The 23508-nt window shown below is 37.8% G+C and overlaps 2 protein-coding genes and 1 pseudogene across 2 annotated transcripts in view; 2 read left to right on the forward strand and 1 right to left on the reverse strand.

Annotated features, from left to right (window-relative positions):
• Positions 1 to 711: 711 nt before the first annotated feature.
• Positions 712 to 15961, reverse strand: SrpRbeta (signal recognition particle receptor beta). The gene is made up of 5 exons (XM_071662824.1): positions 15728 to 15961; positions 13245 to 13411; positions 10846 to 10985; positions 9181 to 9312; positions 712 to 5317 (listed from the first exon to the last, which is right to left on the reverse strand). Exons 1-5 carry the CDS (start codon positions 15861 to 15863, stop codon positions 5119 to 5121), a joined length of 774 nt encoding a protein of 257 aa, XP_071518925.1. The 5' UTR covers positions 15864 to 15961; the 3' UTR covers positions 712 to 5118.
• LOC139749167 (protein LZIC pseudogene) lies at positions 13991 to 14884 on the forward strand (annotated as a pseudogene).
• A 3364-nt stretch (positions 15962 to 19325) lies between the features above and the next one.
• The window catches only part of LOC139749169 (elongation factor-like GTPase 1), a 125355-nt gene continuing 121172 nt past the window's right edge, over positions 19326 to 23508 (forward strand). The window contains exon 1 of the mRNA XM_071662825.1: positions 19326 to 19402. The gene's annotated coding sequence lies outside the window, so the exon portion shown is untranslated. The remainder of the gene's footprint in view (positions 19403 to 23508) is intronic.

The raw sequence follows: 23508 nt of genomic DNA on the forward strand, positions 1-23508 counted from the left end.
TAATCCATGAATATGCAACCATGGAGTAATTATGGATTTCCCTATGCTTCTTATTTTTTTCTTTTAGTTTAAATTTGGCACAAGTTTACTTGAGTGAAAATAGGACATGCTTCATTTACATCAGACACACACCATAATGTAGTCCCTAAGTTAATTACCACAAAATGTAAAAAAAAAAAAAAAAGGCAAATGAAAATTATGATTGTATATGCACCCTGCTTTTCCTATTTGACACACAATATGAAGATCAAACAATTTTTTTCCTTCACTTAATCTAAACACTGACAAGAATGGTTAATTAGAAAATATGAGAGGATTCTCTGAAAACAAACTTGAAATTAATGATTCTCCTGTTACAATTAAAACTGCAACTTGTCATATCACATTTAATTGCATTGTACATACATGTGAAGAGATAAAACTTTTGGAACCAAAACAATCATTGCAATTTACTTTATTCAACCGAAAATCAAAAATTATTCATTTAAATCCATGGACACACAAAAGAATTATCTTTTAACTCCTTTCCCATTTACATGCATGGATCAAGTTCATACATGCTTCTTGTATGGAAATCAGTATTGCAAACTTGAGGTCCCAAGCTCTGAACCCACTGGAATGAAAGCGGGTAGGCACACTTAATTTCCTTGGACAAACTTCCTACACTCATGTACATTAACAATGCTTAAATAGGATAACCAAAATACGATATCCGTGTCAATAAAAATATATTCTTAAAAATGTAACAAAATTACATGTATATTTATTCATCACTAAAGAAGAAAAGCAGAATAACCAGTTAGAACTTCAAATTGTTGAGGATGACATTCCATATACCACAAAGATGCCTTTTCAGCCTCAATTGAAAGTTTATGATGGCCAAATTTTGCAGTTGCTATCTTTACTGTTCTGTAATTCTTTCCTTATTCATACAGTGCTTGAAAGTCTCCTAATTTTACTTCATAATTAACCATATCATTGCCTTCATTATAAAGCAACTTTTCAAACTTTTTTCCTAGCAGTAGCTTACACAGCTACCAAAGTTAACTGGAATGACTGACAGTGTTTTCTATGCTGTCTCCCATAGGCATTTTTAACACTTCCCATGTCCTCTGACAAATTACCTAGTCCCTCAGGAACATATACATCATTATCCACTTCATCATCCTTAGCATTCAGATCATGATCTTCGAAGTCATCATATTTCTAGTTTCTTAACTAACTTTGGGGCCAAGTAAAGCAAATGTTTATAGAGCTCAATCTTCGCCACAACTTTAGCCAGAGTTCCATTTTTCACACGACGTGATCTTTAGTCTGATATCTTCCCTGGAAAATACATTGAATGATGAGAGAACACATACCCTATCACTGAATAATCCAACAATGTATCTCCAAGAAATTTCATTCTTTGGTAAGGTCAGTAACTTTATAACACCCATACATAGCTTAAGAAGAAAGTTACTGGTTGTTTCACAAAAACAAACAATGAAGTTGACACCAACTTGCTTCAACAGAATCATCTGTACTCCTATCTAGGAGGTAATGCTCCATCCAGGATTTAAAACATACTTTTCCTTTCTTGTGTTGTCTGATGCCTTTTTTAAGATATTCATATCACTAGAAACAAAGAGAAGACACCACAAGTAATAAGACTTAAGTCTTTGGCAAAGATGAAAACAATAGCAGAGATTCTATTTAGACTAATGGCTTTCTACCAGAATTTGTTTTCAGATATCATAAGGCTAAAAAAATGGAAGAGCCTGAAAACTCATTTTGGTGATGTGGATAACATGAGGGGGAAACTGGAAAGGTTATGACAAGGATGCAACCTAAAAAGAGCATATCAGGTTCTATCAAAGTCCTCATGCCTACTTGCACATTTTTGGCAGTGTCATGGTGGTAAACTCTGTATTCTTTGTAATATGACACCAATACTAGAGAAAACCCACTTAATCAGTTCAGCTTAGACCACCAGTTATCTAAAAGGCCTTAAATCAAGACATAAAATGAATGAAAATAGAGGTTTGAAGCTTTTCTATCACTTGTAACCTCTTCTTCCCAACTTTGGTGATATGATAAACCTGATAAAGGAAGCAGAGAAGTTCTTGTGTAAAGATGCAACAGATGAGGCACATAATATGAAAGGAAGAATGTATTACAAAAGTCAGACCTAAGATTATATTCTGAACAATGAATTCTGGCTGAGGATGCTGCACAAGTGGAGCTTCATAAACACCTACTGTACCTGGTTCTAAAGCTAAAAGCCTCAGTTGTTATATGAATGTACATAGGTAAAACAGGAGGCACTTAAGTTACCTAGTTTCCTGCCAAAAGTGAAGTGGAAAGCAAAAAGTCATGAAAAGATTGTACACTATGATATTTGTTGCAGCCTAATGTGAGCTATGAATAGAAATTTTCGATCAATCACCATTTCTGGGTTATGGCACACACCACTTACAAAAAAGTTGCTTCTAATTAACATGTAGATCTGTGCCCTTTAATCAGTATCACCTCCATAGTGATGCCTACAGTGAAAATGTAGTTTTTGTGTCGTGCTTTCAAAGAACATGTCCCACAAACACACATACAAGCATTAAGAGCAGCAGATCCAATACTGCCTTGATTTGTCAGTATTTCCAGGGTCTGCATCATCCAAGGCCTATTTTGTAGAGAGGGAGTGAGAGTAGAGTATGATGGGACCCCTGAATGTAATCTCCTCTATACATCAATTAACTATGGCAAATGGAGGCTCATAATAAGAGTGGAAGCAGGTACATCTGTTGCTAAGGTCAGCAAATTAGTTTTTATGAACTGTTCACAAGAATATCCAACCAGGAATAAGTGTGAATAACTGACATTAGAAGAGTAAAGAGTTTTTATGGAAGTAATACTTGAATAGAATGTAACAGCAAACAAGAAATAAAGGGGGATGAAGGCTGTGTAAATCTTAAAAAGGTCAGAGATAAGCAATTGTGAAATTAAGGACAATTCATACCAGACCATAATGCTAGTAAAATTAGTGGGAATTAAAAAGATACAGGATTAGAAGTTATCACAGTCATGAGAGGAAATCAATGAATCCAAGGAAGCATACATGCAAACATGAAGGGTGTCATCAAATGAGACAGGAACTCAGGAATTAAAGAATCTAGTCAATGATTGTGCACAGATTTACATTAGGTGGGGGTATTCAGAAAGTACATAGCCAAAGTCAAGCAGGGGCAATGAATAAAGAGCAAAAAAATATCAGAGGGATCTATTCCAGGTGTCTCAGGGGATGATGAGCAATAAGAAATGACCATAACAAGGAGTACATAAACCTGAAAATAGTAGGGAAGGAAGACCATAAGCAATTTCTGGAGTAAGTCAGCAGACTCATAGCATGAAGACTTTTGCAGTGAGATGGAGATTTGAGGAAACTGAAACAGAATTACACAGGACAGCAAGTGAAGCAGCAAAAAGAATAATATGCATATGTAGAGACAGGAAAATTTGTAAACAGGTATATTAAAAGTATTCAAAAGATGAGAGCATACAGGATCAATGCTCATTATCAAATAGGTAGGTTACAGAGAAAGTCAGAGATAATGAGGATGACAAATCAATACTGAAGGACTTAGCGAGTGGCACTAAATTTAGAATGATTAGTAAATTGGGAGGATGATTAATATGAATCATTATTTTTGGACTACATAAAATGCAACAGATAAAGAGGGGGGAAAAAATGCTCTTTGAAATCAAATTTTATGGAAAAAGGAAAATTACTGATCTCAATCAAGACATAAGGGTACAAACAGTTATGGTTACATTTGCATTAGTTATCTAACCAAGAGGTACATGGACAGGATAAAAATAAAAACAAAGTGGGATTCAGTCACATTCATCAAATGTGATAGACCAAATAAAGAGGAAAAAAACAAAGAATACACCAAGAAAAACAGGAGACACCAAATGAGGCAAGAGGCTGGGATACTTCCACCAACTCCACAGAAACATTAGGAATCTTAGGTGATGGTAATGCTAAACTGAAAGTAATGTATACAAGTGCAGATGGATTACCAGAATATGGCAAAGGGCTGGAATTTAAGGATCATATCAGGGAAAGCACCTGATACTGAAAGAGTTGTGGTAACAAAGCAAACTAAAAAAATTCAGATCTCATCTGTTCTGCCCTGAGGTGTACATGTAATAGCAAGGAAGTATAGATATGGCAAAGACAGTGAAGCATATTTCTATAGAATAAGAGAGATGGACGAACAAATTAAAATCGATGAATGCAATGTGAACAAAATACAGACACTGAGCAAGTTGTATGACAGTAGAAAATGTTCATGAGATGGGGCCCCATGTGTATAAAGCTCCCTCCCCACACAGAACAAATCTTTAATTACACATGCACAGAATTTCCAGCATACACTGCAAGTAGCAACTGGACATAAAACTCAAGGAAAATTAAATGATTTAACAATTCCTCAGCATCTAATATGCAATCATAAGATTATTATGGTCTCTAACACTTGATCAAGTCCTTAAATAAGCTTGCACTCATCAGGCCTCACCTAAAAAGGCATTTATTCATAGAGTATTTTACTATAGTGCATGTTTATTGTTACAGATTTCAACTAGGAGATGGGCATCCCTGCCCTCTTCCAACCTGAAGGATTCAGGATGCAAGTACAACCTCTGGAAAATTATTACCCAGAATAATACTCATGATCATACACTTGATCCATCCTATGTAAACGGACATGGAGTTAACCATTACAGAGAGAGAAGGATTCAAACAAGAATGCATGGACTCCCACATCAATAAAAGTAGATGTTCACTTCCTTGAACAGAAGGTACATTAAATATCAACTGGAAGATCAGAGAGAAAGAGTATGTTTATAAAAGAATAGAGGCTTCATACTTATTAAAGCCATAACAATAATGGAAATTTCACACACGTTTCTCTTAAAATTTACTCAATTTTTATATTTTGTATTCTATCATCCTCTTCATTTTCAAATAACAATCATAAATTACAGATAGTAGCACCTGAGCTGTTAGACATGTTTCAACATGTCTGAAGAAGTAAGTACTTGGGAGTCATTCAGTAATCATAATCTGCTGTTTTATCAAGCCAGCTGCTGTAACCAAGATGTGACAGGTACTAAGTTGTCACCACCCTTAGCTGTAGCCTCAACAATTTCCACTTTCATAGGTGTAAGGTGACTGAACTCAAAGTCATGTCCCTGACGTCCTAAGAAGTTGTTGTTGTTGCTGCCTTCACCTACCGACTGCAACTGACTGGCACGTGTCACTCGCAACAAGTTCCTGGAAAGTTATTAAACACATTAAGACACATGCCATTCATCCTTTCATAATGCTACATATTTCCTAAAATTCATCAACACAATTGATTATGAGAACCTTACATTAAATGGTTAAAAGAAATTTATGATATTCCACACCACAGTTACAGAGTGATCCCAGTTTGTGGTCTTTTCCCAAACTAAACAAAATCCTTCAGATACTGACACTAGCTCTTCACTTCTTCCTTTTTTTCACTGTATTTCTACCTTTTTCCACCACTTCTCAATTCTATATTTCTACTTTCTTCTTTGAATACACTTGTTATGGCAGCCTTATTCATGTAATCAATTCACTGCTTACTAAAAGCAAGTTGCAACTACACTCAGATGACAGAAAATGCAAAACTCTGCAGAAAATTTCCAGCTCTCCTCTTTAGTCTTCAGTACCTGACGGTGTGGAGAAAATCAGCAATAAAAATGTTTAAGGATGACCTTCCTTCTGATATAGGAAATTCATAAAACTACAAAAATTGCAACAAATCAAAGATTAGAGCAATAATCCTCTTCAGATATCATACAGCTCTTTAAATAAAACATTATTTATGCGGAAGGCTCCAGTCACGGACAAAAGTCCACATCAAGGCTGGACCTTAATTGAAATATAGAGAGCATCATGAAATGGAAAAAGAAAAGACAAGGGAAAGTATTTACAAATTTCTGAAAAAGTGAAAGACCTGTCTTTTGAAATGTGCCGGATCATAGTTACTAGGAAAGACATGAGACATAGAGAGTTACAAAGCTTCAATGTGTAAGGAAAGAAGCAGGTATCAAAATGGCCCACTATTGAGTTGCCGATGGCCACACAATAACTGTGACACAGCATCTTGCTGAGTTTTACATGGTCTAGCTAGTGGTGGAAGTAAAAACCAAAGTAATATCTACAGAAGAGGGAAAGTGAACCAACATTGCGGCAGAGGGTTAAAAGGTTCAGTTTGAAAGTTAGCCTGGGACAATTCATAAGTCAGATCACTTTCGACTCATCTCTGTCATGTAAGGATATTCAGCTAGAACCACTCCAAATGTGAGAGTAGTACTCCATACAAAGATGAATCAATCCCTTCTATAAATGGAGCAACTGTTCAGAAGGGAATTTTCAACAGGACACCCAGTTTCTTAGTAAACTTATCTATTCCCAAAATAAAGGGTTTCCAAGAAAGAGTGGATGTGACTGTAATAACAAGTATGTTCAAATCAAGAGGTGGAATTACAGAACTGTCAAAGGAGAAACAAGAGTTGTGAGGAGTTTTTGACAGAGAGATGGGTAGAAATTGAGTCTTTTGAGGCATTAAACTTCACAAGATTTTGTTTACCCCACTGAGATATCCTGTCCAAGTCTGAGTTCACTGAGGAAGCTGTGCCAAGACAAGATGCAGATCGAGTGAGAGAGGTGGGAACAGAATTGAAGGATGTTAATGAATGCAGTGTTGAGTCATCAGCGTACGAGCGCATCAGATTATTTGTGGAGAGGAAATCATTGAAAAAAAAGGAGAAAAAGTGTAGGGAACAGGACAGAACCTTGAGGGACACCACTGATGATGGAGAAAAGGGGGAAGGTTGATCAATCAACAACCACAGAGATGCATCAGCCAGAGAGGAAGCTAGATATGAAGGAGCAAAGTGAGGGAAGAAAGACAAAAAAGGGGAGCTTAAGAGATGAGACCCCAATGCCACACCCTGTCAAAAGCCTTAGATATGTCAAGGGCAACTAAATAAGACTCCCCAAAATTTTTCAGGGACAATGACCAGACACCAATAGATCTCGCCTTACAGATGCCATACAGGTGATAAGAGAGAAGACTGTCATTTTCAAGGTGTTTAACAATATCAGAGTTGAGGAGGGGCTCAAAACTTTAGAAATAGTATATGTCAAAGCAATAGGACGATAGTTAGAGGGGTGAGAATGGCCACCCTCCTTAGGGATGGGATGTGTCAAAGACAGTTTCGAAGGAGAAGGAAAAGTTTTGGTTTTTAAACTGAAACGGAACAGATGAGCAAGCACAGGTGCAAGTTCAGAGGCACACTCTTTCAGAATATAGGGCATGGATGCCATCAGGACCATAAGCCTTGCTTGTGTCCAGAGAAAGAAGTGCTTTCTGGACAGTCTGCAAAGAGATTACAGGAAGAGGCATAGGATTAGTAAGAGAAGCATCACAGGGTGAAGGAATGTTAGTCATCCAAGGTGGAATTAAAGGAGAAACAAGAACCAAAGAGAGTCGCTTTGTCAATGGGAGAGACAGCTATAGTACCGTCAAACGGAAAATAGAAGGAAAGGTAGGGTGACAGAAGTTGTTAAAGATGCACTTAGCTAGAGAACAGAAAGACCTATCATTGGATGATGAGAAGAGGTTATTACACTTTCTTTGAATAAAGGAATGCTTTACCTCGCAGATACCATGATTGCATCGATCAGGGGCAGTGATAAAAGCTGAATGGAAGCCACAGAAAAGGAGAGTTTTTCCAAGACTGATCCCTTGTCAGAATGGCCTCAGAACAGGAACGGTTGAACTATGGATCGGATGAAGTAGTCTTGGAAGATGAGGGGATAAATGCTTCTATTCCCACAACAGTAACCCTTGCTATGTGTTTGGCAGAGACAGAAGCATCACCACATAAAGAGACATCAATTTACCAAAGAAAAGTCAGAAAAGAAGTTACATATGTTAATCCAGTAAGCTTTTTTCAGGTGCCCGTATTTAATCTTAGGAGGGACTGCTGGAAGGGGAGGTGCTGACAGAATAGATACATTTATGAAAGTGTGATCGGATGAACCGACTGGGGGCCAGATTATGTATATACAGCGAGATGGACTAGAGGTGAAAAATAAATCCATAATATTAGGAGAGTATTAAAACATGTTAGAATAGATACATTTATGAGAGTGTGATCAGACGAACCCATTGGGGGCCAGATTATGTATTTACAGCAAAGCAGACAAGAGGTGAAAAACAAATCCAGAATATTAGGAGATTATTAAGACATGTATAAAACAGTAAGCAACTATGAGTCAAATAACTCTCAGTCATGCAAGTCTGAAGGCTAATAATTTCATCGAAAAGGTGTTTGGTCAATACAGTACTGCAACTATCCAAGTAAAATAACTAAACATCAAGCAGTCAAAACTGTAGCTATACTTTACACATCAGTGGATTAAAATGAATGCTTTTTCCGGGTCTTACATTGTATCATTCCACGTTTCAGACTGAAGGCAACACATGTAATAATAAAAAAGTTATGGTAAATGGCTCCTGCACCATACATAACAGCAATCCATTACCAAATGTTTACTGATGGATGTTGGACAACAGTATTATGTACCAAGGTTTACAGCCTCCTAAGCAAATTTTTCCATAAGTGCCACATGCAAACCAAGTTAATACAGATGTAACATGGCTGTACATAAGATTGATATAAGGGACCATATGTACATGTACTGTGATGCAAGAGATAAAGAAACAGAAACATAATATTTGTAAGAGGACTTAGGGAATGAGTGACAGTGTGTTCAGTTACAAGATTTTGATCTTGAAAAAGCCAATCCACAAAAAGAGCAAATGACTTTCAACACACCAATCATTTAACTGACATACCCTCAGCATCATCTTCACCCTAAGCATTAAAATCTGAAAATATCAACTAAGATATAATATGAACCACTAACTGTCAAGTCATGGTCTATGTAACAAATATTTTTCTCACCTGAGATGCTAATCTTCAAATTAGTTAAAAGGATGAAGTTCTCTCTTCCTTTTTTATACCTATCATTATAAAAAGTATCAAAAGAAAACTGAAGTATTTTAGGTCCAATAACCTCATCACTTAACATACATTTCCTTTTCAAGTGTCTTCTGGATAAGTGGTGCTGCCCTGGCCAGTTTAAGGTCTTGCTTGTTGCAAACCACCAACACCTTGGATACTCCACTCTGGATAATACCATCACACAAAGTACTGTACAGGAACCTAGAATGCATCAACATATAAAGATATTAATGCCAAGATAAAGAAATGCAAAATGCAAATAAATTAAAACTATACCCTGTTGGTTTACTCATTTACTTCTTTGTTCATCAAATTCATAAAAAATTCTTATACACCATTTCCTCACTACACACTAGTCTGCTTAGATGGTCATCTTTTTAACACCAAAATTCACTCTGTACAGAGATACTTCACTCGGACTTGAACAGCAAAAATCCTGGGTTCAGCCAAACCCAAAAGACAAAGCCAATTAAGCCTGAGTGCAGCTGAGTTCTACTGGTCTTTTATTTCTTAACCAGTTAAAATCTTTTATCAATCTATCTGTACTTCAAATTTTTTGAAAATTTGTTTTGTTTCTTTACTTGCCAATTTCTTTTGATTTGGCTACTGTAACACTGTCATGGTCTTTGAAGTGTTCAATAAATATGAAAAATGACAGTCAGAAACAGGAAAATTGTCCCTCTGCTCATCTTCAAAGCATACAATGTGACATTTGGCAGAACTCTCATGTGGCTGTTGCAGTGTGTTAGCTCTATGCCCATGTGTATCACTGCATAAAACACTTAATAATACATCAAAAACAATGTGCAATACTTACTATATACTTACTTATGAAGAAAATTAAAACATCTCATCCTAATAATTCAAAATGTGCATTGCTTAAAATACAGATACCTTGAGCAAAAATAGTTTATTTTTGAAATCAAACTGCCTTTTCCACCAAAGTAAGGTAGTATCTCAAACAAACAAACAAACAATGGCCTCATTTGCACACACACATCCAATCTGTGTTGTCACGTATAGTCTGCAGTACCAAAATCAGAGACTCATCTACAGCCAGGACCAACAAACTACTCCATGGTTCCCCATGATTACTCTACATGCCCTGGTCCAGTCCACTGATAGATCATGCTTCCCCTTATGTCACAATGCTGTCAGTCTATCTATTTATCTCCAATGTCAGTGCCCTCCAGAAACTCCCATCAAGGGGATGGCCATGGAGAAATGGTCTCAACTCGTAAAAAAAAAATAAAAAAAATCTCTCTTTTACAAAAGAGACAGAAGGTTCATTTTGCACACACTTGATTTCCACGGCCTTTTCCTCTTAGAGAAAACATCCCATGCTACGTAAGTGAAATCTGTAAATTGTTGTTCTGCAGACATTCATGTGACACCTAAACCTATTTTCTTTAACTTCATGTCTGTGACAGATATACCTTAAAGTAGTATTTCACTTATGTGAAAGAAGCCTACTTGTAGGATTCTTCAATTAGCCCTGGGTCTTCAGCTTTCAGTTGTTTTTGATTGCTTAATAATAAAAAGAAAGGGAGCAAAAAATTCTACATGAACCACTTTTTTCTCTGAAAAGGAATGACACAATACATATAAACAAAGTGATTGGTATGTTAATTTGAACCACCCATCTTTATCAATGGGAAATGTCTCATCTAGTAGAGGCCATCTAACCTTGATATCTAAGCGTAAACAAAAACATGACTGTGACATTGGCCTTACTCTGCTACATCCCGGACATCCTTTTGAACGGTGGAAGAGTCGAGGACAAAGATTATACCACGAGCTAGCTTCTTTACTTTCTCAAATGCAGCATAACGAATTCGTTCATGACCAGGAAGATCATACAGAGTTAAAGATTTCTGTGGGGTCAAAAAAAAATTAAGACAATATATTTCATAATCTAAAGCAGAATTCAATTACCTTATTTGCAATGGGTATCCCAAAGTTAAAATTCACCTTTACAAGAGGATGTAGCTACAATTTCAAAGAAACCGACAGGTGCCTAGGTTTCCCTTCTTTCTTCCCTAACATTACACATTTAAGAAGCAATCAGTCTTCCAGGTACACTACTTAAGTTCTAAGGAAATGTCCCTCCGAGCCAACACCAATCCTTGCTCCCCTATTTTGCCTGTCTACAAACCCAGACCTTCCTTTCGGCTTGGAAGCATGCCTTGGTGCAACCCATCCCTAAGAAAGGAGTCCACTCTGACCCCTCCAACTATCACCCCATTGCTCTTTCTGCTATCTTCAAAGTCTTTGAAACTCTTGCTTTCTTAAACACACAGTATCCCAGTCCCTTCTTTCAGATCACTAATATGGATTTTGCAATGTTTAGCATATTGGTGATCTACTCTCCTTTGTGACTCACCTCCGATTCTCTTCTCTCAGGGATTTCAGTGAAACTTTTGTTGTTGCTCTCAACATTCCCAAAGCATCTGAAGGTGTGGATAAGACTTTACTTTCTAAATACCCTTTCTTTACTCTCACAGCTTCTCTCTGTTCTCTAACACATAGTTTTCTCTCCGGCCATTCCTCCTCCTCTCCTAACAATAGTGGTGATCCTCATGGTTCTGTCCTCTCTCTCTCTCTCTCTCTCTCTCTCTCTCTCTCTCTCTCTCTCTCTCTCTCTCAATAAATGAATAAATGATCTGCTATTCTTCTACATCTAACCCTATTCATTCCTATGCTGATGATACCACTTAACATAATTCAACTTTCTTTTTCTCCTCTCCATAAAGGAGGATACAAATTACTACCAAAACAATACAGACTAGTTAGCCTAACTTCACATATCATCACAGTATTTGAGACATCAATGAAGAAAACTTAATGGAACATCTCATTTAAAAAATTCACAAATGATGGACAGTATGGTTTTGTTTAAAACAAAAGTAAGCATACACAACTACAAGTCCATTATATTGATATATGAAAGTTTAATGGACGCAAAAAGAATAGACACTGCTTGATTTTGTAAAACCATTTGATTAAGGAAGCTATGGAATGTTACAAAAGAAATTGGCAATATAAAAGAAGAAATAGGATAATAGATCAAAGAATTTCTAAACAAACATGTTGGGCATAATCATATCCTCTACTCTGCCATGGAAACCCCACATTAATCAACATCACCAAGTCTGCTTCCTAAAAGCAGACACTGTTGCATAGCTGCTATACTTATTTTTTCTTCGGAGCAACTGTTTCAAACTTATAGGGGTTCTATTCTTTAAAGCATGAAATTCCGCTTACATATATGTGGAGTAGAATCAAAAGCCTTCTGTCTCACTAGCTCTCCTAGCATCACCTCTCTTCGACATCACCTTTTGTATGCCAGGATGTTACTTCTCTTTCTATTCTATATATATCATTGTGGCCATTGTTCTAAAGGATTGTCTAATAAGTCCCCGCCGTGAAGGTCTGCACCTATGGCACACATCTGGCTGCTGCTTTCCATAGCTTCTGAGTGGAAACCAGCTACTCAAAGACTGGCTGTTATGATGCCTCCTTTTTCCCTTGAACAGCTAAGCTGTGGGGTGGTTAGAAAGATGAATACATGGGTCTTAGAGAGAGTGGTAGGTCTGCACTCTGTTGGGGATGACAATCTTTAACCCCCTTCACAGTACAATCATTTCCATCCCCTCTATGCAAAAATCACAATGTTATGGACAAAATGAAATAATGCATGGAGCAGTGAGAGCTGCTCTATGTGGCATCATATGAAAAATGAAGCAGTGAAGGGGTTAAAGAAAAAATCATTAACAGATATTCATTACACATCATTCAAACATTGAGGCATATCCCAAAGACAGACAGACATACTTTTAATAGTCTGACATGCATATATGTTTCAAAAGGTGAACATCTGAAAGCAGACCTCAAAGCAATATGACTGAAATGTGAAATAATGGATCTTATGTCTAAAAGGTTCATCAAGACTCTTGGGAACCACCTATAAAATGTATACACACCAGTATCTACACCCAAATGTCTTGTGATATGGAAAGACATTCTACCAGGGTTCTTGTTAATTAAGGTAATTCATGTAGTCTTGGTGTGTTATCTTTAATTCCTTGTGTCTTATTCTTTATCATAAAACACAGCTTAACTAAGGTGCATACCTTTCCAACCACATATTCCCCAGAGGATTCTTTAATGGAAGTAACAGACAGGACATCAATTCCATAGCATAACTGTGAAAACAGCTGTGTCTTCCCAGATTCACATAATCCCATTAGTAGTACTCCCCGATGCTTGCTTGTTGCTCGGAATAAACGCCACAAAAATACTGAAATAAAAAATAAATGCTAATTAAAAATTTTAATGCATTATTGAATCGTCAGGTTCAAAGACTAATTAATCATACCACTTAATGAGATACCATACATGTTACAGTAAAGCATGATAATTAACATATTATTATACTTTATAGAACCTTCCAAAAGAAGGAACAGAGGGGGCCAGGTGAGGATATTCCAAAAAAAGGCCCAGTCCTCTGTTCTTAACGCTACCTTGCTAACGCGGGAAATGGCGAAAAGTTTAAAAGAAAGAAAAAAAGAGCCATAGTACTATACAGAACTGACAGAACTTAAAAAAGACACTGCATATGGCAGTACCTTTTTTATAACAAAACTTTCCAATCACAGAAAAGTCCTTACTAAAACTAAGCCTTGAATAAAAAAGAAAAGGGGGGAAAGAACAACTGAAAAGTGATCATCCATGGATGGCTGACATAAAACATACACCTATCACTTGTTCGGACTCTATAATAAAATTCTACTTGTTTGTATGTCAGTATACAATCCAAATAAAGCTGTAATACATGTAATAATGCAAAGTCAAGAAAAGCATACTTTCTGTTACTACTTATGCATTCCACTAAATTCCACCTTGTGTTGCTACATTTCAGTATGATAAGCTGGGTGAATTAAAATATCTACATAGGGGGTTGTTATTTCATGTGTGGCGGGGTGGCGATGGGAATGAATAAAGGCAGACAGTATGAATTATGCACACGTGTATATATGTATACATCTGTGTGTATATATATGTATACGTTGAGATGTATAGGTATGTATATTTGCGTGTGTGGACGTATATGTATATATATATGTGTATGTGAGTGGGTTGGGTCATTCTTTCGTCTGTTTCCTTGCGCTACCTCGCTAACGCGGGAGACAGCGACAAAGCAAATGGTCAGTCGAGGAAAATCTGAAATACGAAAGTTGCGGCAGCAGATGGAGGATCAACTGGATCGATTACTTGTCCAATTAGCTGATCTTGAGGAGTGCAAGGCAGAATTAGATCCAGAGGAGTATGAAGAAGTTCGTAAAGACACTGTTGAGCAGTTGAATGAATTTCAATCTTCACTGTCTCGCATGACCAGTGGTGATATGACACTGATTGATTCCTTCAGTGCCATGCAGCTGGCTATTCAGGCAGCTATATCTCAAGCTTTCAAAACACCAGAAGTTATTCAGATGTTTGCAAAGAAGCAGCCAGACCAGCTATGAGAAAAACTATACCAGATTGAGAGAGACCATAAGATTAGCAAGCTTGGTCTTGATTCTTACACACAGCAAAAGGTTGAAATTTTGAGTGCACTGCAGAAACTTAGTGAATCCTTAGCAGCACCAGAACAAAGTTTCCTTGATGTTCACGCATCATCCCCTATGAAGAACTTTGATCAGGTCACAAATGAGACAGTTTCTAGTCAGAAGGTGTTGGAAATGGGTCGACAGGGAATTCACCAATGAGGGTACTTATGTGATGACATAGTTATGGATGGAAGGAACCGTGCACTACACATTAATCAACAGGGCCTTTGAATATATATATATATATATATATATATATATATATATATATATATATATATATATATATATATTCCCTGGGGATAGGGGAGAAAGAATACTTCCTACGTATTCCCTACGTGTCGTAGAAGGCGACTAAAAGGGGAGGGAGCGGGTGGCTGGAAATCCGCCCCTCTCGTTTTTTTCAATTTTCCAAAAGAAGGAACAGAGAAGGGGGCCAGGTGAGGATATACCCTCAAAAGCCCAGTCCTCTGTTCTTAACGCTACCTCGCTAACGCGGGAAATGGCGAATAGTACGAAAGAAAGAAAAGAAAAGCGTCTGGGGTAAACCATGGAAAGCTGTGTAGGTATGTATATTTGCGTGTGTGGACGTATGTATATACATGTGTATGGGGGTGGGTTGGGCCATTTCTTTCGTCTGTTTCCTTGCGCTACCTCGCAAACGCGGGAGACAGCGACAAAGCAAAAAAAAAAAAAAATATATATATATATATATATATATATATATATACATATAATATGAGGGTGGTTCTTTCTTAGTCTGTTTCCTGGCGCTAAATCTATTGCAGGAAACGGTAATCAAGTATAAGAAAAATAATTTAGAGTTCATATACCGTATGGTGAAATTTTACCAGTGTCATGGGAATATACGCATTTATAAGGAAAAAGTAGTAGGAGCCAAATTGTCGGTAAGCATCAGAGAACGAGGTATCGGTAAGTATCAAGGAGCTAAATGTCGTCGTGTGATGATAAGTGTCGGTCAAATAAGTAAATCACATCATACCAACCTACGGTGAGTAGACCAATCAACACCGCCACCAGAATCTGGGCCTTAAAAATATTTTCGTCGTTGAATTCAGGCACATATTTGTTGAAAGTCTCCTTCAAGGATATTCTCTTCTTCTGTCTCACTTCTTCTGCCATAACTGTCGATGTCTTGTTTCTTGAATCCAAATATGCTGCAGAAGTCTCTTATTGTTGGAAGGCAGACGTCACTTTGTGCACAAAATCGTCAATGTAAGGATTAAGTCATGAAGAAAATATTTTACCTTAATCGACGTAAAACTAGATCTAGATATTTAACTTGCATGTGTTTTAAAGTTTTATTATCCTTAGGTAAAACTGATACATGAGTATGATACTAATTTAATTCAACTGGCAATATTGAACTGTATTGTGAACTGGAAACTTTGACACTGAGTCTGTGGATGACAACACTATAAAATGTGAATTTCGTGTTGCGTGACGAGACGTCATGCAGTAATACACCGTCTCTCGGTAACCGCACATATATATATGAATTTGCAGAGGAAACAATTTCGAAATATGTAATTTTTCAGCATACCATTTTGATAACGGGAAAAATTTCTATTTTCTTTATTAATTTGCAGTAAATTTTTAGACCGCGAGGAACAATCGCGCCAAATGGCCATATGTAGCCACATTACCGAATATACCGTAGAGTGTGGGTTAGATAATCCTAAAAAAAACTACCAGACATTGAGAAAATCAATAGCCTGGCTATTTAGATAAAAAGACAGGGTGCGGGCAATGGAAGTAGAAGAAATCAGAGAAATACGGAAAACAAAAGACTTAAGAAGGACATTATAAGACACAGACCTCTTCAGGACGAAGAGGAAGCCATTTTAGGAGGAAAACCGTAAAGAATATAAATATGAAAGTTAATCAGGTGGAATTATACCGAGAGTCATAAGAACTTAAACGATTCTAAATAAGGAATTACAACCACATACATCCTAAAAGATATATTACAGCAAAGAACAAACAGAAGAAAGGACAAATTTCTGTTGAAGGCCCAGATCCTAAAAGGCACTGATAAACAATATGTCATTTATCGAGTAAGTTCTGAAGAAAGTAATATGTAAAAAAAAAAAAAATAGCTCCGATGATTTGCAGTCTTCCAAAAACGGCCAAATGATCAAGAATAAACTTATTTTGAGAAGCTAATGAGACACTCTGGACTGTGCCAAATCAGCCATATATCGTAATCTAAAAGAACTTGTGTTTCATTTTCCCCGTGGACTCAGAAATATGCTTGATCATGCGCAAAACTGTGATCTTTTCATATATATATATATATATATATATATATATATATATATATATATATATATATATATATATATATATATATATATATCTTTTTATTTTCCCTAAAATTTAATGATACTCTCTCACCCCAACTCTCATTTGCCCTCTTTTTCACCTCTTGCACCTTTCTCTTGACCTCCTGTCTCTTTCTTTTATACATCTCCCACTCATTTGCATTTTTTCCCTGCAAAAATCGTCCAAATGCCTCACTCTTCTCTTTCACTAATAATCTTACTTCTTCATCCCACCACTCACTACCCTTTCTAATCAACCCACCTCCCACTCTTCTCATGCCACAAGCATCTTTTGCGCAATCCATCACTGATTCCCTAAATACATCCCATTCCTCCCCCACTCCCCTTACTTCCATTGTTCTCACCTTTTTCCATTCTGTACTCAGTCTCTCCTGGTACTTCCTCACACAAGTCTCCTTCCCAAGCTCACTTACTCTCACCACCCTCTTCACCCCAACATTCACAGACAAGGGAGCAAATGGGAACTTCAGTGAAGGGCGCAAATGGGGAGGTGATAACAAGTAGTGGTGATGTGAGAAAGAGATAGAGTGAGTATTTTGAAGGTCTGTTGAATGTGTTTGATGATAGAGTGGCAGATATAGGGTGTTTTGGTCGAGGTGGTGTGAAAAGTGAGAGGGTTAGAGAAAATGATTTGGTAAACAGAGAAGAGGTAGTAAAAGCTTTGCGGAAGATGAAAGCCGGCAAGGCAGCAGATTTGGATGGTATTGCAGTGGAATTTATTAAAAAAAAGGGGGGGGGGTGACTGTATTATTGACTGGTTGGTAAGGTTATTTAATGTATGTATGACTCATGGTAAGGTGCCTGAGGATTGGCGGAATGCGTGCATAGTGCCATTGTACAAAGGCAAAGGGGATAAGAGTGAGTGCTCAAATTACAGAGATATAAGTTTGTTGAGTATTCCTGGTAAATTATATGGGAGGGTATTGATTGAGAGGGTGAAGGCATGTACAGAGCATCAGATTGGGGAAGAGCAGTGTGGTTTCAGAAGTGGTAGAGGATGTGTGGATCAGGTGTTTGCTTTGAAGAATGTATGCGAGAAATACTTAGAAAAGCAAATGGATTTGTATATAGCATTTATGGATCTGGAGAAGGCATATGATAGAGTTGATAAAGATGCTCTGTGGAAGGTATTAAGAATATATGGTGTGGGAGGCAAGTTGTTAGAAGCAGTGAAAAGTTTTTATCGAGTATGTAAGGCATGTGTACGTGTAGGAAGAGAGGAAAGTGATTGGTTCTCAGTGAATGTAGGTTTGCGGCAGGGGTGTGTGATGTCTCCATGGTTGTTTAATTTGTTTATGGATGGGGTTGTTAGGGAGGTGAATGCAAGAGTTTTGGAAAGAGGGGCAAGTATGAAGTCTGTTGGGGATGAGAGAGCTTGGGAAGTGAGTCAGTTGTTGTTCTCTGATGATACAGCGCTGGTGGCTGATTCATGTGAGAAACTGCAGAAGCTGGTGACTGAGTTTGGTAAAGTGTGTGAAAGAAGAAAGTTAAGAGTAAATGTGAATAAGAGTAAGGTTATTAGGTACAGTAGGGTTGAGGGTCAAGTCAATTGGGAGGTGAGTTTGAATGGAGAAAAACTGGAGGAAGTGAAGTGTTTTAGATATCTGGGAGTGGATCTGGCAGCGGATGGAAACATGTATATATATATATAGGTATATATATATATATATATATATATATATATATATATATATATATATATATATATATATATATATATATATATATAGGTATGTATATGTGCTGTGTGTGGACGTGTATGTATATACGTGTGTATGTGGATGGGTTGGGCCATTTTTCGTCTGTTTCCTTGTGCTACCTCGCTGGCGCGGGAGACGGCGACAGGGCAAAGTGAATAAGTAGATAGATGTATAAAGGGGAGAAAGAATACTTCCCACGTATTCCCTACATGTCGTAGAAGGCGACTAAAAGGGAAGGGAGCGGGGGCTGGAAATCCTCCCCTCTCATTTTTTTTTTTAAATTTTCCAAAAGAAGGAACAGAGAAGGGGGCCGTGTGAGGATATTCCCTCAAAGGCCCAGTCCTCTGTTCTTAACGCTACCTCGCTAATGCGGGAAATGGCGAATAGTATGAAAAAAAGATATATATATATATATATATATATATATATATATATATATATAAAGTTCATATATTTTTCATTTTCAGCTATTTAATAATATTTATCTTGTTATCTCTTAGTCTGGCTATAAATTTGGCGTGAAAGATTTGTTTACATTCTGTGGTTGACGAGGTGGCCACATTGCCTGAGTTAGATCAGCTGACGAGAGGAAGGCTTCTTAGTGGCCAAGCCACAGGTGTAGTATAGAGAAGATTTTTTACCGTGTTATTATTGTTGAGAGAAGATAAAGCAAGGTAGGCAAAGCCTCTTAAACCTTAGAAAAATATCATAGTAAGTGAATTAATGGCTAAATGAAGGGTAGCCAACTAAGTGGCATATGGGTGTTGACCTTATGTATCCGTGATGATGCAGTGCATAAGGATTCTTAGGTAAAGGACCGCCACAAGACCCTGGTACCTGTCCCCGAATTCTCCAGACCCTAGAGCAGATATAACTTGTGTAGGAGTTTAGATTTTAGGAGTAGTGGGGACGCTGGGGCTAACAAGTAATTTAAGTTGTTTAAGTAATTTAAATGAAAAGGAATGATTTATAGCCTAAGATTAAAAGAGAAACTATTTTGCCTGACTGCTCTCATCAGATTGATTTCTCCAAGCATGGAAATATAACTCACTGTTCCCAGTGACTGATTGTAGTGCTCCGTACTGAGCTGATGTTTGTGGCCCTAAACCTTTACACCCTTATTTGAATTCCCAGCTGATGTACGACTCCATATCATACCCATAAGTATCACAAGCTGCAAACAGCACAGCTTGAAACAGTATCACATATCACAGTCACCCATATTTTGCCTGGCCACATTTATGTCCCAAAATAATGTGTTGCACCAAGCCACATTTGAATTTGAGGGGTAGCTAATGGGAAGTATGATCATTACTAGGTGGAGGCAGAAGTCGAAGATTTGTAGAGATTTTGGAAAAGAGGAAATCGCATGTGCAAAGAGAATGGTAAAATAGTGAGCTTGGAAAAGAGACTTGTGGGATGAAGTACCATGAGAGTTTAAGTGTAAAAGGTGAGAGTAAATTAAGCAAGGGGAGTGGGTGAAGAATGGGAAGTATTTAGGGAAGTAGTGCTAGTATGTGCAAGAAAAGTGTGTGGCCTGCAAAAGGTGGGAGGTGGGCTGGTGAGAAAGGGTAGTGATTAGTGGGGTGACAAAATAAAGTTGCAAATAAAATGAGATATATTGAAGTACTAAGATTTTATTTGGCCTGGTATACAAAAGGTCACAAACCTGCAATATAAATGATGAGAGGATGCAGACAGATTAGAGAAAAAGCCCAGAATTGTTGTTGACTTCAATATGCAAGATATGAATCGGACTGATCACACAGCATCTAAAAGATACTCACAACGTTTTCTGGAAAAATTAGATGAAAATTTTTTAACTACATATTATGGATATAACAAGATATAGAGGATTAGATCAGCCAAGCACGCTAGATCTAGTCATAACTAAAGATACTCAGTGTAGAAAATTTAAGCATTGAAAGTCCACCATGATGTAGTGACCATGGAGTGATTGTATTTGATTATTGAGTTGGATACAAACAAATTAATGTTGATCAGCTAGAAAAGCAGTTACTTCAATTCTGACTACAAGAGAATAAAGTATAATTTTAAAAGGACTGGAATGCTCTGTTTCAAAGTCAAAACACTATAGAAGCCTAGAAAAAGCTTAAAAGTATATATCGTGGTAAGTATGGGTGGTACTTACAAAGGAAGAATGCTTGTGATTGAGATATGTACAAGAGAAATTGGCAGGAAGTCAAGAGGAAGGTGCAGGGACTGAAAAAGAGGTTGTGCGAATGAGAGCTAGAGTGAATTAGTACAGTAAACTTTAGGGAGAATAAAATGTTTTGGAAGATTGAAATTGTAAGAAAAACAATGACATATAGAAACATCAATGAAGGGGGTAAATGGGGAAGTGGTGGCAAGCTGTAACTACTTATTTTTACTGCACAGGGTGGGACTTTTGCATTCATGGAGCCACATCTCGTGAGTATTACTATCAGACAACCTCTTGAATTTATGTATGATGTCTGCATTAACAGTGTCCTTAGTTAACCTGTTCCATCAGTCATTACTGTTCTACAGGTACACCACCGAATTTCCAGCAACTGATGGTTCGGCTTCTCCTTTAGTCCGGCAAAAATTACGTGAGGGAACTTGAAATTATTGCAGCCACCAGACTAGTTTACTAGGTGGCCACAGATGGCATTGTGTGTAGGGTGCACTTATTTACGTTCTTTACACTGCACTTGGTGGTGATACTGCAATTCTGTGAGATTCTTAGCTTTTTTTTTTTTTTTTTTTTTTTTTTTTTTTTTTTTTCCGCTGTCTCCCGCGTTTGCGAGGTAGCGCAAGGAAACAGACGAAAGAAATGGCCCAACCCACCCCCATACACATGTATATACATACGTCCACACACGCAAATATACATACTTACACAGCTTTCCATGGTTTACCCCAGACGCCTCACACGCCCTGATTCAATCCACCGACAGCACGTCAACCCCGGTATACCACATCGCTCCAACTCACCCTATTCCTTGCCCTCCTCTCACCCTCCTGCATGTTCAGGCCCCGATCACACAAAATCTTTTTCACTCCATCTTTCCACCTCCAATTTGGTCTCCCTCTTCTCCTCGTTCCCTCCACCTCCAACACATATATCCTCTTGGTCAATCTTTCCTCACTCATTCTCTCCATGTGCCCAAACCATTTCAAAACACCCTCTTCTGCTCTCTCAACCACGCTCTTTTTATTTCCACACATCTCTCTTACCCTTACGTTACTTACTCGATCAAACCACCTCACACCACACATTGTCCTCAAACATCTCATTTCCAGCACATCCATCCTCCTGCGCACAACTCTATCCATAGCCCACGCCTCGCAACCATACAACATTGTTGGAACCACTATTCCTTCAAACATACCCATTTTTGCTTTCCGAGATAATGTTCTCGACTTCCACACATTCTTCAAGGCTCCCAGAATTTTCGCCCCCTCCCCCACCCTATGATCCACTTCCGCTTCCATGGTTCCATCCGCTGCCAGATCCACTCCCAGACATCTAAAACACTTCACCCCCTCCAGTTTTTCTCCATTCAAACTCACCTCCCAATTGACTTGACTCCCAACCCCACTGTACCCAATAACCTTGCTCTCATTCACATCCACTCCTAACTCTCCCCTTCCACACACTTTACCAAACTCAGTCACCAGCTTCTGCAGTTTCTCACATGAATCACCCACCAGCGCTGTATCATCAGCGAACAACAACTGACTCACTTCCCAAGCTCTCTCATCCCCAACAGACTTCATACTTGCCCCTCTTTCCAAAACTCTTGCATTCACCTCCCTAACAACCCCATCCATAAACAAATTAAACAACCATGGAGACATCACACACCCCTGCCGCAAACCTACATTCACTGAGAACCAATCACTTTCCTCTCTTCCTATACGTACACATGCCTTACATCCTCGATAAAAACTTTTCACTGCTTCTAACAACTTGCCTCCCACACCATATATTCTTAATACCTTCCACAGAGCATCTCTATCAACTCTATCATATGCCTTCTCCAGATCCATAAATGCTACATACAAATCCATTTGCTTTTCTAAGTATTTCTCACATACATTCTCCAAGGCAAACACCTGATCCACACATCCTCTACCACTTCTGAAACCACACTGCTCTTCCCCAATCTGATGCTCTGTACATGCCTTCACCCTCTCAATCAATACCCTCCCATATGATTTACCAGGAATACTCAACAAACTTATACCTCTGTAATTTGAGCACTCACTCTTATCCCCTTTGCCTTTGTACAATGGCACTATGCACGCATTCCGCCAATCCTCAGGCACCTCACCATGAGTCATACATACATTAAATAACCTTACCAACCAGTCAACAATACAGTCACCCCCTTTTTAATAAATTCTTTTTTAATAGATTCTTAGCTTATTTTGCTTAAATTTAACCCTAGCTATGGCTTCTAAGACCTATGAAAGTGTTAGTCATGGTGTCCCACATGAACACCAGTCCATATTGATCCAAGATAAAGTAGAATTGTTAAAAAATGGACCGTGGTGTTTTGGTGCATAAGCTGTGTGACATTTACAGTATTAGTTCATCAACTGTTTATGAAATAAAGAAGCAAAGGAAGAAAATATTGAAATTCTATGCAGACCGATTCCAAGAAGCAAATGATGATTAGAAAAACTATGAAAGATGGTAAGAGTACTGAGCATGATTGAGTGATGATGGAA

Source organism: Panulirus ornatus, chromosome 6, assembly GCF_036320965.1.
Source record: "Panulirus ornatus isolate Po-2019 chromosome 6, ASM3632096v1, whole genome shotgun sequence".
In the NCBI taxonomy this organism is placed as follows: domain Eukaryota; kingdom Metazoa; phylum Arthropoda; class Malacostraca; order Decapoda; family Palinuridae; genus Panulirus; species Panulirus ornatus.